We start from the raw sequence: 16,447 nt of genomic DNA on the forward strand, positions 1-16,447 counted from the left end.
GAAAAATGTCGTTGCGTGCAGTCCGCTCCTCTCTAAAATAGCGTTAAATAGCCGCTTCCATTGCCTTTTTCAAGCGGTAGCAAACCGCACAGATCTTGTACACTAAGTCACATTGTCTATAGAGTTCGCAAAGTATACAACAGCTTCATTATACACGTTGTAACCTTCGCTTCTGCGCTCTTTAGACACTAGAAACCAGCGTAACGTTCGACGACAGAACAATTACCACTCATTTTAACTCTTAAAGTTTCTCCATGGATGCATCGTGAGTTCAAAAAGAGAATTACGCATACAGCTTCACTGCGTACGTATCTTTCGTACCACCGTTATGCTGCCGCCGTACCACGCAAGAAAGCTAGCTTTGGAGTTTGAAAAGAGCACCGTGACACAAGGCCTGCAGTGTAGCACGTTTAAGAGCACTGAGATCGCTTTTGGAAGCATCCTACTGATCTCGACATCAAACATTAAAAACAAGCTATGCTCACCTTTCCTTGAAACAGACCCGACCAATTTATTGCACTTGTCGAGCGCAGAACTTACTTGGGAATACTTTTACCAGACCCTCTGCATTTCACTACACCACACACCAGTAATTTCAAATGTCATCTACGAGATTAGGCTATCTGTGATCAACTCAAGAAAGCTAGATTATCCTAGGCATCTTTTAAACCGATTTTTCCAGTCTCTTACTAGAAAACGGAAATTTATGCCGTCTAGCATTGCAGCTGCCACCTAGGCTCATTGTTTCCTTTTCTTGCAATGCTACTCCTCCTCTAATTTCCTTATTGAAACGCAAACCATTCGCAATTTTTTTGTTTTCACTTTATATTTGTGAATTTATTCATTTACCATCAATACACGTACTTTGTGCTTGCCGAAATGACAGCACGAGCGCTGAACAGATCGCAGAAACAGACAGCGAACAGGCTATAACTAGCGCCACTCTGCCTGTACGTTCTGTCCCTAGTAGCAAAAGGGGCGAAATAGACCAGGCGTGCTGGAGCAGGGAGATCTGTGCAGGTCTGGAGTTCAGTAGTTCGTGAGCGCGTTACGATATGTCTGACACACGCTACTCTGGCGCCATCTTGTAGTGATCGCCACCTCAAAGCCCTTCTTGCACGGCCATACGATTTTCTTCTCACGCTTTCGCCATAACCTCCTCAGCCTCTTCTCGTCTCGCTCTCTCTTCGCTATCGCCGTCTTTCATCCACCGCTGCACTCCGCGTTCGCTGTTTCCATCCTTCGCGGTGCTCGTTCGCTCCGTTACGAACTATTCCGAGGGACGCGGAGGCACGCCAACGCTCTAAGCAGGGAAAGACGCCTAAAAGGCAAACTACATGTACGCTTGCAGGCGCACGAAATATCGCGCTCTGCGGATGCGGAGATTTGGCAGGACAGGATGTATGCGTTGCCGTGCGCCCAGGTATCTTCTCCACACAAATATCGGCACTCGGGCTGCCTCACAAAAATACGAAACGACAGCCACCAATGCGAAAATAGGGAGCCAAGTGGGCGCGCGCTCGCGCGTCTCTTGCAGGTGCGAACCACCGTTACTCGCCTGGCGCGGCAAGTACAAGGCGCCTGGGCGCAAGCCTCCGCGCGCTTGTGTAGTTTGGCCTCAAGGGCTGCGTTCTAAAAAGCGGTGGGATGTGACCATCGGCCCACTAGTTCAGCAGACGGATGGTCTCACCATTAGGCTGTATGAACATATGTATACTTCAATAGTGCAAACATCAACTGGCTCTTTCAGATAGTCGCCACGTGTTGATTAAGATGATGATGGTGATGATTGCCATACTACGGCACACACACACACCACTGCAGATCGGACAAGATGCATGTCTGCATGGTGATAATGATAATGATGATTTCCATACTGTGGCACATAACCAAAGCGAAGGATCGGCAAAAAAAGTGTTTGCGTGTTTATTACGATCATGATTTCCCTACTGCGGCATATAATGACAACGTTGGATTTGCCAACCCAGAACCAAGCAGTACATATCGTGCCACAAAATATGATCACCGGTGTTGTTGACGATTAAAATTTCCATACTGTGGCACATGCCCCACAACGGGCGACCTGTAAAGGGGAGAGAGAGAGAGAAATAAACTTGCGTAGCACGGCTGCGTAAGAGCGCGTCTGCACGCCAGTATCTCTTGCGCGAAAGACGCAGGAATGAAATGGGCCAAATTTATAGCATTTCAATACGCCCTTCACGAAAGCTTCTCTTCACAGAGATTCCACCATGCGCGTTGCATCTTCATATCTTTCTCTTTCTCTTCATTTTTTTTTATGTGGACGCAGGAGATACGACATTCTCACGAAATTGCATACATGCTTTCTAAATGCAGATCGAACAACCTATGGTTACTCCCTTATTAATGTTTCATTATCATTGTTTGTTCATAAACGGCCCCCGTGGTCGTAGAAGTAAGAAACACCACGTAAGTGGTCATAACATTCCGCAAGTTTTGTTCAATTGAACTACTTGAGTTCACAGGTGTTTTTTTTATTTAATTATATCTTGATTTTGTAGAAGACGGCGCTGCGATCGCCGTGGAGTGCGGACCTGCTCACATCGGCTCTGTCTTCTTGAAATGTTTTCGCCATGATTTCCTGTGTATACCAGCCGGAATACCACCAGGAAGTTGTAGATACCAAGTTATCAGGTGGCACATTTATTTTTTAAGGACCGCGACCACTTTTGTGTTACGACCACACCGTCGCCCCGCTAAGACTAAGCGTGCGCGCCAGGTGCTCGGGCTCCCAGGTGCTCGGCCTACCACGCTACGCAGTTTCCGCGCGTGCCTGTGCGAGCTCTGCTACGACGCACAAGCCTCTGGCCACATCAGCGAAGCAGGTAATTCCAAGTATGTCGCAAAGATATTTCCCCAGAAGAGTTAACTGCCGAGATGGGCTAGTGTACCGCCCGTTCGCGTCGCCCCGACGAGAAATGGGGCCGAAAATTATTCCAAGATGCACCACCCAAGACGGCAAGACTCTCGCGCTCGCTGTAGACCTAGGCAACAAGTTAAGACTCAGGTTCTCAAGGCCGGGCGCATGCTGTCACTACCAGCAAATGAGATCAAGATCATCGTCAGACCCAAAGGAGCACTCAATATTTCCAAGGTCGGCAGCCCTACAGTGACTGCAGCTGTTATTCAAGCAACACAACTTAGCTCCTAAGACAGTCAAAACGACACAATCTGCTCGAACGACCAGAAAACATCATGGTGATCAGCACGCCCAGCCCGCCAGAAGAATCAAGTCCATCCAAGTCAACGGGGTAACCCACGAGGTCAGCGCGTATGAAGCCTCCCATATAGTACTACCAAAGGAGTCATCACAGGCATCCCTCTCACCGATAACGCCAGACAAGTCGACGCTAACATCATAAATGATCGTAATCTTGTAGCCCTGGCCACCAAACGAATTGGTTCCACCACGACCATCGTCATTGCCTTCGACGGTCCTGATGTACCATACATGGTTCCGTATGGCGCAACACTAATCCCATGCTCCCTGTACCGCAAGCATATCGATATCTGTTGCCACTGCGGCCGTCTAGGGCACCGCATGGGCATTTGCCCGTTTCCTAATAACAAGATCTGCCGGGGTTGCGGAGCTCCCAATGCCGATCAAGATCATCAGTGTACACCCAACTGCACATTGTGTGGTGTACCCCACCCCACAGCGGACAACGCTTGTACTGCCACATACAAAACGTCGTACGTTATACGAAGACGCCTCGGAGAACGCCGAGCAGCACAGCAATCAGCCCTTCAATCAGAATATTTCCCGTCCATGGAGACCAAGCACCGGTCCCGGTCCGGCACCCTCTCCAGACCAAGGGTGGGCCGTTCCAGATCAAGATCCATGTGGACTCCACGAGCCAAACATACCTCAGAAAAGGTGAGCTTCGCAGAGGCCCTGACGAGCGTCTCGCGAGAGGTTCACGTAAAATACCCCCATTGCTTAAACCCAACACAGATATCCAACACTTTAAGAAGGAAAATGCGCCTATGCGTGATTTAGTCCAAAAGCTTACCCAGGAGGTTCACAGCTTCAAACAACCCAAAACCCAACCCCCACCCAAACCCCACAACCCGCTAGCAACAGCAAACCCGAAGAACTCTCAAGACCAGCCCCAAAAAAGCGAGCTCTCCAAGAAGTAGCTCAGGGCCAAGTACGCTCCGAAGTCAAGGACATGCTCGTAACACTCCAAAGCATGGTAGGAACTTTACACAATTCTCTAATCACTCTTACGCACAGAGTCACCGCCATGGAAGCTAATCTTGAAACCCTTTTCACACAAACTGCTTCCACCACTCGAGCCGTAGCCATGGACACAACAGGAACCATCGCAGCCACCCTGCCACCTGTGATATCCCCTATCCTTCATCATGGCCGCCACTAACACTGACACAACGTTCTGGCAGTGGGACTATCGAGGCTGCCTCCACAAACAACCCGTTCTCCGTCCGCACCCCCGTTCTACTTCATGTCAACCAGGCGTAATCTTACTCCAGGAAACGCACGACACTCCGGTCAACCTTCCACGATATCAACATTTAACCGCGAACAACACTCCACATGGAGTCTCCACACCCGTTCGAAAAAGAATTACCGCAATCGAACATGATCTCCACGATCGGCGCATTAAACACCTCTTTATTGAGCTCATCCCGCACATAACACGAAAGGAAGGAATCTTTTATTCTCAATATCTACAATACTCCGTCTCAACGCCATACGCAATTTCTAACCCTCTTCAAAATGCCCTGAACATCGCAGGCAGCAGTCCCCTCATCATCGGAGGCGACTTCAATCTCCCGCACACAGCATGCGGTTACAGAATACAGCTCTGCTGCAGGTCGTAACTGATGACAAGACTCCCAGGATCTGGGGCTTAGACTCATTACTTACCCAGCTTTCTCCACTCGCTTCTGCACTTCCACTGAACGAGGCACAACACCAGACCTCACTTTAACCAAAATCGGAGACAATGCCCATTGGCGCAACACCCAACACGACCTCGGGAGACATCACTCTATCATCAAAATTAATCCCCCACACCTAACAGCGGTTACGATAAGAACAAGGGACTTTACTTGGAAAGACTGGGATGCGTTCCGCAAACGCCGTGTAACAAGAACGGACACTCCCATTACCGACATAGAATCGTGGTCATGCGATATACGGTTCTGATACTAAATTGGCCACCCACACTATCACAACAGATGCCCCGACTGAGCACATGGACAGCAGACTCGCCCACCTTATCGAGGCCAGAACATCCATCCTCTCTACATGGAAGGGCCAACGGCTCAATAGAAGACTCAGATGCAAGGTCACACTTCTCAACAAGGAAATTGAAGCACACTGCCACGTTCTAAGTTAACAGCAATGGACAGAGCTCTATAACTTTCTAGACGGGCGACTCCACCAACCCGCTCATGGAAAATCCTCAAACATTTGCTTGATAGCAGCACCATCCGCTCATATCAACAAGATCGCCTCACCAAGCTTTTAATCACAAAAAGCAAGACGCATGGCAAGGACTATGTTAAAAATACCTTATTTCAAAAGTACATTCCATCTGGGCCACTCAACCTCACAGGCCATACACGGGCACCTCCAACCCTGCCCTTGATGTAGATTTCAGCGTGGCAGAGATTCCTGCTGCCCTGCACAACCTGTGCAGCCGTTCGGCTCCAGGCCGAGAGGGTGTTACGAATAAAATACTAAGAAATCTAGATGACCCCTCGGTGAAACAACTCACCGAATACATGAACTGCTCGTGCCAAGGATTCATTCCTCCGACATGGAAAACGGCCAAAGTAATTCTGATCCCCATACCCGGTAAGCCATCTAGACTTTCCTTGCCTATCTCCGGCCCATCTCGCTAACTTCATGTGTAGGCAAGTTCATGGAGCACACACTCCTAACCCGTGTAAACACTCACCTCGAAGACACATCTGTTTACCCCTGCTCGATAATTGGCTTTAGAGAGCATCTTTCCACCCAAGATGCTATGCTCCAACTTCAGCATCAAATCCTAGATGGCAAAGCCCGTCACACGAATGCGATCTTTGCCCACGACCTCGAGCGCGCCTTCGATAACATCAGGCACTCCATCATTCTCGAACGCATCTCCTTGCTCAATCTTGTAGAACGCACTTAGAACTACGTAAGTGACTTCCTATCCAATCGGAAGGTCTTCCTCTCGGTCGGAGACATTCGATCTGAGGAACTCTCCCTCGGCAGCACGGCCACACTGCAAGGCTCTGTCATTTGCCCAATACTATTTAATATGGTTACGCTCGGATTAGCACAAGAACTACAAAAACTCGATGGCAGTGAACACACCATATACGCCGACGATATTACAATCTCGGCTGCAAAGGGCAGTGACGGTCAAATCAAAGTGGCCCTACCAGACGCCATTGGCGTCGTAGAAAATTGTTTTCAAGGCACGGGACTCCGCTGTTCTTCTGTAAAGTCGGCGCTTCTCCTACAGCGCCCCACACTGCGTGGACGCTCCCCATGGGCTCCACGAATACACGCCAATAGGAGGAAATCGAACTCCACCTGAGGGATGGCGGAACCATACCCATGGTCCCTAGCATCCGCGTTCTTGGTATGACCATAGAAGTCAATGGTGCCAACTCTACGGCTATCTCTAAGATCCTTCGGCAGACCGCTAATACATCCAGACTGCTGAAACAAGTGACCAACCAACGAGGGGGTATGAAGGAAGAAAGCCTCATGCACCTTGTCCAATCTTTTATCATCACTCACATTACTCACGTTGCGCCTTCTCTCATCTGGTACAAAGCTGAAAAGACTAAACTGGACATCATCATCAAAGGAGCCTGTAAGCAGGCCTTAGACTACCCAACCACACCAGCACGGAACTGATACTACAATTAGCTATCCACAACATGCTAGACGAGTTCTCCGAAGCGCAACGTCGATCCCAACTGGAGCGGCTCACCCTCACGGAAACGGGCCGCTACATTCTAACCAAGCTTGATATCACCTACCATCGCCAACATGGAGACAAACACCCAATACCATGCGACATTCAGCAATGGAGACACGCCTACCCTATTCCCAAAAACATGCTCCCAGACCATAACAAACAACACAGGAAGGTACGGGCTACCTCCCTCATCAAAGTTTATGCCAACGCCGCGGTCGTCACCTTTGTCGACGCAGCTGAATAGCAAGATGGACGTCGCTTTGCGGCGCTTAACACAGCAAGCGGCTTGCTCTGACATGCAGCCAGCATCGTTACCCAAAATGCCGAGACGGTCGAGGAAGGGGCCATCGTCCTTGCCACTCTTGACCCAGCCTGTTACACAATTCTGAACGATTCTCGCACCGCAATCAACAGCTACATCAAGGGTAGTATTTCTCAATCATCACTACGTATCTTACCAAAAGCCCCGCATTCGTCTAAAAATCTTATCACTCTCGTCTGGATCGCAGCACATGCCGGCGATGTCTACCCGCACCTCACCAACCTCAACAAGGTTACACACTCCATAGCACGAGGACTAGTCAAGCGTGCCGGAGACGCTGCAGATGCACCCGCAGGACGCGGCCGCCTTACAAGATGCAACGGCCTTGTGAAGTCATTTCACCTCAAAAGAACTACTTTAACTCGCGGTGAGGGGTGGGGACAGAACAGAACGGAACAGAGCACAGGCAACCACCCTTCGCCTGTCAGACTAATCCATACGCCTCGCTCACACGTTATCACATCATATACCCGACATCTACCCAAGCCACACGGCCTAAATCTGTAAACCTCAATGAGCAACACTCCTCCACTTGCATTGGCAGTGCAAACATCAATATGCAGACCTTAATCCCGTGACACTGTCGTCGAGAGGGCACGAAGCCCTGCGCAGCTCCCATCTCGACGACCAACACTGGGCTACCCAACAGACTTACGAAGCAGCGAAGAGGCAAGACCTCGACGTCCCATCGTAGGAGGCCTAGGCCCAGCCGACTAAACTGCTGGTACTCAATAATGTTCTCTCTCTCTCTCTCTCTCTCTCTCTCTCTCTCTCTCTTGTAACAGCCCTAACAGCAACTCTCAGAATCCACTAGGCGCACACAGCGTCAAAACGCCTTAATTTCATCATCAAGAAATCGCTACAGAAGTTGACTCCTGTCTTTCGTGAAATGTAATTGGAATAAATACTTTACGTACCGTACACCGGTGGGACCTATAAGTGCCATTTCGAATCGGCGCCCAAGTTTTCGGCACCACCGGAGAAGTGGCGTCATCAAATTACGTCACTAAACGCAACGCGTAATCAACGGGCAAGACTGTGTCGTCGCACCAACGGAACATAGTCGTGGCTACTACGAGCAGGGCGGCGGGCGTCGGCTCTCAACCGCCGTCCGTCCCTGACCTTTCTTTTTTTTTTGCTTTTACGCGTTCTTGTCGTCACGGTTCACGTGACGCGTTCGGTGCTTGAGGATGTCGAGCATCTTCTGTCGCTTCTCTTCCATTAGCTTGTCCCGGCTGTGGTAGACGTACTCGGAGATGTCGGGCAGGCCGGAAATGCCGCAAGCGGCAAACCCCGCGCGGCTCTCGCTGATGTCAGTGGCCTCGTACCACTGGTCCGTGGTCGGGTCGTAGCACTCAGTGAGATTGATCGCACTCTCGCCGTTGAAGCCGCCGATGGCGAACACCAGGTTGTCGATTATCTAGTGAAAGCCACGCGATAAGCGAAAAAGAAAAAAAAACGAAGTTAGCGTTCCCCATAACCACAGGTCGTCAGTTCATCAGCACCTTCTGAAGTGCAATAAAACGATGCAGCAAACAATTCCTTCTACTTTGGCTTAACGTCAGCTCGTTGACATTAGTACTGGCATGGCATCTTCGACATTATTTTCATTTATTTATTTGTCTTATTTATTTATCTACTTATTAATCAATTTATTTATTTATTTATTTATTTATTTATCTATTTATTTATTTATTTATTTATTTATTTATTTATTTATTTATTTGTTTGTTTGTTTGTTTGTTTGTTTGTTTGTTTGTTTTTTGTTTGTTTGTTTGTTTGTTTGTTTGTTTGTTTGTTTGTTTGTTTGTTTGTTTGTTTGTTTGTTTGTTTGTTTGTTTGTTTGTTTGTTTGTTTGTTTGTTTGTTTGTTTGTTTGTTTGTTTAGATAACGCTCCAATCCCTCTTGACCCATAAAAAATTACTGGCAAGTGTCAGAGCACCCCAATGATTTCTCTACCCACCAGTATCGGTTTCCGTAGGCTTACCTTTCAGGTGTCACATCTTTACAACCAGCTTTATACTACACGACGTGAGCAAGCTTCCCAAGTACCGATGACAACAAAGTGGCTCTCGAAGACCTGTGTCCTATAGGTCTTTTCCATCCTTCGTAATTGCAACGTGCCATCGTTTTGGGCGGGAAAAGCGTGTGGTGTACTGCTTCTACAGCTTGAAAAATATGTGCCAGCCCTCCGCCACACAACACCGCTGCACAGCGCGTCATTCTTTTTCGTTGGCCAGCCAAATCTACTGCAGAGCGATAGACAACGAACGGAGGGAAAGAGACCACTCCTAACATAAGCACCCAGATCGAACACGGGCTGTTGAATTGCTCCTTTACAAACAATAGATTGGCCATATTCGCAACCAGGAGGTCTTGCATATGTTACTAGGCCCGCATATTTTCCCTGAAAAAGATCACTAGAAGGAAATCTGGCGCTTCAATCATTCTGCTATACCAGGAGAATGATAGTAGAGATATTAGTTGATAACGTCTTCTCTTCTGTCTTCAAACGTTCTTCCGACGTCATTTATTACGCTTAATCTTGCAAGTTGTACCGCCATTGTTTTCAGCATGACCCTCGGCGGACAGCACACATCCCATTTGCATCGAAGGCGACCACAAAGTAGAAATCCCGTCATACAACACATAAAAAAAAAACATTTTTATCATCACTTTTTGCCTCGTGCCTCTCAGTAGCAGAACCGCGTTCCCGCTGATGCTGTAAATATTAATGATGACCACAAGTTCGGTCAAGTCTTAGCTATCATTGTATAATTATGAGCTTTTGTATGACTTAAGGGTATGCTGTGATTTCTGCTCGTTTGTTTCACAGATAAACCACTCAACTCTGCAACGTTGACAGACAATCAGGGTAAAAGAAACGTAAATAAATTTCTAAGCACTCATACTCAAGCACTCAAGCACTCAAGCACAGCAAGTCAGTCGCTTTTAGCCAGCATGCGTAATGAATGCGAAATGCTGCATTGTCTAACATGTTTTATTTGCTGCATTACATAGCCGTTTCAAGCTAGAAGGACAAAGCTTAGGAAAATTCACACGATGCCCGTCCTTCCCGTGCTGGCTGAATCAGCATATACTTACCACTCCCGTAGATACTAGCACGAATATTTCCTAGAGCAATCTTTGTAGCGAAGACTATGTCACGTCCCAAGCGTTCGCCGTTTTAAGCTTACTGGTGGCAAACGCTACGGATCCTGTTAGACGGACGTGGAAAGCAACGGCAAATGGTTCTTGGCGCTTCACGGCAAGTTTTCAAATCTAGTCGCATTTTCATAACACTAGATTTATGTGAATGGATTAAAAGTTTTAGCCCGATTATAGCCTTTCGGCAAGAGCTTCGTTCGCGAAGTATTGCAGTTATTACCACAGTTCATACTGTGCGCGGTGTGCTTCTATCTAATCTTTTTCGCTAATGTAAAGAGCTCATAGGAACCCTAGCAAATATGAACGTTATGGTCCTGATTCAGCTCGGCTCATCGTACGTTTACTCTTTTAGTGGTTTGCTAGTACTCATTCCAAAAGTGCACAAAATAAAAACAGCATAAGTACCCATCGATGACTGTAGTGCCAGACCTAGTGAAACAATGAGTAAGGTATTATTGTCGCATCAGTCATCATCCATCATCAGTCTTCATCCCTTTTAAGATCATGTTTTTTTTGTGTGTGTGTGGACTGCACGGGTTCCAACATCCTTGCAGCAGTTCCCAAGAGCATTCGTATCATGTTATACATTGTTTTTATACCATAGACGAAAACTTAGCAGCTTTTCGTAAGCTCGAAAGTAACGTTAGCAGAGAGTTTATGCCGCTCGTTCTAATTTTACGGTTTTCGGAATAACGAAGCAATAAAATCGTAGAGTTACAGTAACAGCCCCTTGGATACCAGGTGCTCGTCTGGTTGACCTCCCTGCGTTTCCTGTCCTTGCTCTCTCTCTCTCTCTTATTCGTTCACAACGCGTTAAATATACCACTCGCGTCAGTTCGTGCTTCACTGCGCGCAGAAGGGTCAATGTGAGACAGAATCAGGGGAGTTGTAAGCCGCTAAGTCAGGGTAGAGAAGGCTTTCTCCTGCACTGATCCCCAAGAAAAACGGACATCTTTCTTAAGAAGGTCAGTGAGAGAGTGGGCGATGTCGGCAAAGTTTTTTACAAATCGCCGAAAATAAGAGCATAAGCCCAGAAAACGACGGACATCGTTTGTTGAAGAAGGTACAGGAAAATTTCACATGGCGTGAACTTTCTGCGGATCAGGCTGGATTCCTGCGTCGTTTACGAGATGGCCAAGCATGTTCATTTCACGGGGACCGAAATGGTACTTGGAGGAGTTTAGCTGAAGGCCAGCCCTGCGAAACATGGAAGGTATGGTCGTGAGGCGCCGCAGGTGGCTCTCAAAGTTCGGCGAAAACACAATCACATCGTCGAGGTAACCCAGACATGTAGACCACTTCAAGCCCCGCAAGAGAGTGTCCATCATGTACTCGAATGTAGCTGGCACATTGCATAATCCAAAGGGCATGACTTTAAATTGGTACAGACCATCCGGTGAGGCGAAGGCGGTTTTCTAGCGGTCCAACTCATCGACGCCAATCTGCGAATAGGCGGAGCGCAGGTCAAATGATGAAAAGTATTGGGATCCGCGAAGGCAGTCAAGAGCGTCATCAGTGCGAGGCTAGGGGATAAACGTCCTTCTTTGTTATGCTGTTGAAGTGACGGTAGTTAACGCAGAAGCTCCACGAGTTGTCCTTTTTCTTTACTAAGACAACCGGTGATGCCCACGAGCTACTGGAAAGTTCAATGATGACCTTGTCCATCATCCTGTCTACCTCTGTGTGATGGCCCTTTCTGTTACGGAGACACAATATGGCCGCCTATGAATGGGGCCGGCGTCACCGGTGTTGATGCAATGCGTGACAACAGATGTCTGGCCCAGTGGACGGTCGTCAAAATCGGATATCTCGATAAGTTGACCGGAGGCCACGAAGAGCTGTTGTCTGCTTGGAAGGAAGGTCAGGGGCAATCATCTTACAAACATAGTCCGCAGAAGTCGAGTACAAAGGAGTGGGTGACAAACGTCTGTTGGTAATGAGGAAGGATTCAGAGGTCAAAGAATAAGTCTCAAATTCTTCCAAAGGAATGACATGCGCTATGGCGATACCATGTGGCAGCACATGCGACGAAAATGCAAAATTGAGGATTGGCACGCGAGCGCAGTTTTCGCGGATCCGGGTTAAGGTGCTCGGTAGGGCAATATTGCACGACAAAACCATGTCAGTAAGCGGCGACACGACGTACTCGCCATCAGGTACGGGAGGACAGGACGTCAGGAGGACATTTGTAGCCGCTTGTGGAGACAGCCTTGCAAACTCAGCTGAACAAAAGCGGTGTGAACCACAAGTTGTTGCGTCGGCAGGAAGCAGCAGATCCAACTGTACAACACCTGCGGAGCTGTCAATATTGGCGGAGTGCTTTGCAAGGAAGCCGAGGCCGAGAATTAGGTTGTGTGGACAGTGCTCAAGGACGACAAATAAAACAACGATATAATGGTCCCCAGTGGTCACATGTGCTGTGCCACATTCCAAGAACAGGTGAAGCACTCCCATAGGCGACTCACACAGTCCACGGTACGGCGGGCGTCAGAACCTTTTTGATCCTTCGAGGGAGAGCAGGGCTCATTAGTGAAAGCTGCGCTCCTGTGTCAACGAGAGCTGTAACAGGAACGCCATCAACTTCAATGTCCAGTAGGTTTCCACGTGTAGGCAGGGTCAACAGAGAATTTGTGGGGTGGGTCAGAGTTGCAGCTCCACCTTCGGGAGCTGAACCGCCTAGTTTCCCGAAGTGAAGCGGCCGGTTGCAGACGGGGACGAAGAGCGGTGAACGAGAGACGAGCCGGACCTACGACCTTGCGGAGACGGCGAGCAGCTGGGTCTTGGTGGAGCATTGTCGGCGTTGATGTTCCTTGTCGGCGTATAGGGCGAGAAAGTACGATTGTCTGGCAATTGGCGGTAGTGACTCGGAGACGACCACCGAGAAGGCGACGACCAGTGGTTGCGGCAATGACGGGCGATGTGTCCAATACCAGAACAATTAAAACAGATGGGTCTATCATCCGCTGTGCGCCAGTCAGCTGGGTTGCGACGGAGTGGCGGAAAGCTTTGCACCTGGGAGCGAGTGGCAGGAGAAATCTGGTAGGTGTTTGTATGGTGGACCGAGCAGAGAGATGGAATGCCCGAACTTGTTATTTCCTCCCGAACGACCGCTTGTATAAGGGAGATAGCGGGCGTACTTTGCCGACAATCGGAACGAACTGGAGCCGAGTCATGGCCTCAGGCTCACGGGGAACGATGCGCGTTATATCTTCCGGTCCTGCTTCGCATCGCGAAAAAATGTCGTGGTCTTATTGGCCAATCCGCCGAAACTTTGAGCGACGCGGCAGCCCCTCGCTTGATCAAAGAGCCGGCACCCCTTCATAATTGCATCCACTGTGGCACAATCCTTACACATCAGGACAGTGAAAGCATCGTCTTCAATACCTTTCAGTATGTGAGCAATCTTGTCTGCCTCGGTCATGTTGTTATCAGCCTTGCGACAGAGGGCCAGCACATCCTATATGTAGACGACATAGGATTCTGTGGACGTCTGAGTGCGGCACACAAGTTCTTTTTCTCCTGCCAGCTGAAGACCGACAAGTCTGCCATACAGGTCTCGCATTTTGCCTTTGCAGACACCCAGCTCGTTTGGTCAGCTTCATGTGTATCGGATCATTTATTTCCAGTTCTTCTAAGATAAAATATCAGGTTTGCTAGCAGCATTGTTGGCTCCCACCTGTTGCTGTCGCACACTCGCTCGTACATCGTAAACCAGTCTTCGACGTCGGCATTGTCCGTGCCACAAATTGTCTGCGGGTACGGCGGATGGGTGAGGATGACCGTTGGCACGGGTTGCTGAGGCGTTGTCGCTTCGGTCGGTTGATTTGCTATTGACGCGGCTGGTAGATGACGTCCGCTGCGAAGTTCCGTGATTGTACCCCGCACTTCCACAAAAATGTTGCAGAACGAAAGCAGGTCCACGAGTGTAAAATAATATATATTTACAACTGGTGTATATGGCGTTCAGGCAACGGCCAGTCTTCGTCTTCCTCTAGTTCATGTCACCTTTTTCTTTCCTTTCACCGTAACATCATTCCTTTTAGGCAAACACGCTCTCGTGAACAAGAAAAGGTAGAGGACACAATGCACTTAACGGGCATATATATAGTTGCAAATTATTACGCCAACAAATAAAACCCATATGTAAATGGGTTTTATTGTGATTGTGATTAATTGTGATTAAACTTGTGATTTAATGTGATTAAACCCAGGACAAATGTAATGTAATTCATTGGTAATGGCGCTTGATGCATGAAATAACCATACTTTTCTGCGGTCATTTGATGTATCGAATGCCATAAATTTCTCAATGACCATACTTTTCTGCGGGGAATCTTTTAATCCCATTCCCCATCCCTATACAGAGTAGCATGCCAGCGGTTATATACGCGCCGGCAAAATTCTCTGTATTTCTAATAAAGAGCCCTCTCTCTCCCTTTTCTGTGGCACCAGGTACAGAGCAAAAGTTATAATTGCTTGCGAAACGTGGTAATGACAGAGTGGAATGTGACAAATCTGTCACAGTGGATGGGGAAACCATTTTATTGCGGCAGTATTCTTCCAATAAATTACTTCATATAGTTGTGGTAGCCATCTAAAATTTCACGGTCATGTTCGCACAAATAACCGAGCAGTATTTATCCATACAAATTCACAATTTTGGAGCTGGGCACGAATCCATTCATTTGTCTACAAACAAAACGAACACAGTACAGGACCACGAATAGCACTCGCAATTGCTTACCTGTCGCTTATCAAGTAAAGCCCATAGAATTTTACTATTTAAACAATAAACGTCGGCTGCCAAGGAGACACAACCTCTCCAATGCTATTCACTATGTGCTTCGAAGAAGTATTCAAGCTCTTAAACTGGGGAGGTTTGCGAGTAAGGATTGACGGCAATGCCTCAGCAACCTTCGATTTGCCAATGACATTGTTATATGCAGCAACACTGCAGACGAGTTACAGCAAATCATTGAAGACCTTAACCGGGAGGGTATAAGAGTGGGGTTGAAGATTAATATGGAGAATACAAAGATAATGATGAACAACCGGGCAAGGGAACAACAGTTCAGGATCGCAAGTCAGCTTCTAGAGTCTGTGAAGGAGTCTGTGGAAATTACTATTACTTACTACAATATTGTATAAAGTTTGTAAACAGAAATAAAGTGCCTCAGAAAGGCTGGCCAACATTTCGATAGGAGGACCTACCTTCATCAAAGGCGGCCTCGTCATCCTCGGCATGTGAGTTTTAAAGGGTTAGTGCAGTGACGTCACATGCGGGTGTTGTCGCTGGCGGCTGGTTCTAGAGGGAGATACTTCACAGGTAATGAGCGCTGTCGTCCGACGTGTGCGAGCTTCGTTCCCAAGACGAGGGGACGAGAGCGGGAGAATGGGAACGCGGGGAGAAAAGAAAAGAAAGAAAAGCAGAGAAAAAAAGGCTGGGCGACACCAAGACAACAAAAAAGGAGAGAGAAAGAACAAGAAAGAGAAAAAAATTTTTAGGAAAGATGGGGGCCCCGGAGCGCGTTGGGGAGGCGAGAGGTTCGGAAGCATTCATGGGTGTCTTTGGCGGCATGTTCTTGTGGCATTAGAAGAGCCAGTCAGGCTGTCTGTGCTCGAGTAACACAAAAGACAAAAAAAAACATGAGTTGAAAGAGTGACTTGAGCAGCATAGCAGCAATACGTCGGGTAATTTTCAAGTAGTTAAGATGGCGACGAGGAATATGGGGCTCAATATATGGGGTAACTGAAAGGCAGCGGTATGGTCTTTAAGAGGCATTGCCCCAGCCGCTCAACGTAGGTGTCGTTACGGCGGCATCCAGAAATGGCGATACTCTGGGTTGAGGCGCCGAAAAAGGTATATTGACTTCGTAAAGTGTTGATGATTGTGTTTCAAAATATATATAAATAAAGGGAAAAGGGAGGGAGGGGAACCGAAACCGGAATAACAAAATAGGAGGGTGCT

At 48.0% G+C, this 16,447-nt stretch overlaps 1 protein-coding gene across 1 annotated transcript in view; it reads right to left on the reverse strand.

Moving 5' to 3' along the window:
- Positions 1-8,179: 8,179 nt before the first annotated feature.
- LOC135915325 (kelch-like protein 10) overlaps positions 8,180-16,447 on the reverse strand; it is a 34,381-nt gene continuing 26,113 nt past the window's right edge. Inside the window, exon 8 of the mRNA XM_065448361.2 lies at positions 8,180-8,731. Within this exon, the coding sequence (XP_065304433.1) occupies positions 8,453-8,731 (279 nt within the window). The 3' untranslated portion in view covers positions 8,180-8,452. The remainder of the gene's footprint in view (positions 8,732-16,447) is intronic.

This window comes from Dermacentor albipictus, chromosome 1 (genome assembly GCF_038994185.2).
Source record: "Dermacentor albipictus isolate Rhodes 1998 colony chromosome 1, USDA_Dalb.pri_finalv2, whole genome shotgun sequence".
In the NCBI taxonomy this organism is placed as follows: Eukaryota; Metazoa; Arthropoda; class Arachnida; order Ixodida; family Ixodidae; genus Dermacentor; species Dermacentor albipictus.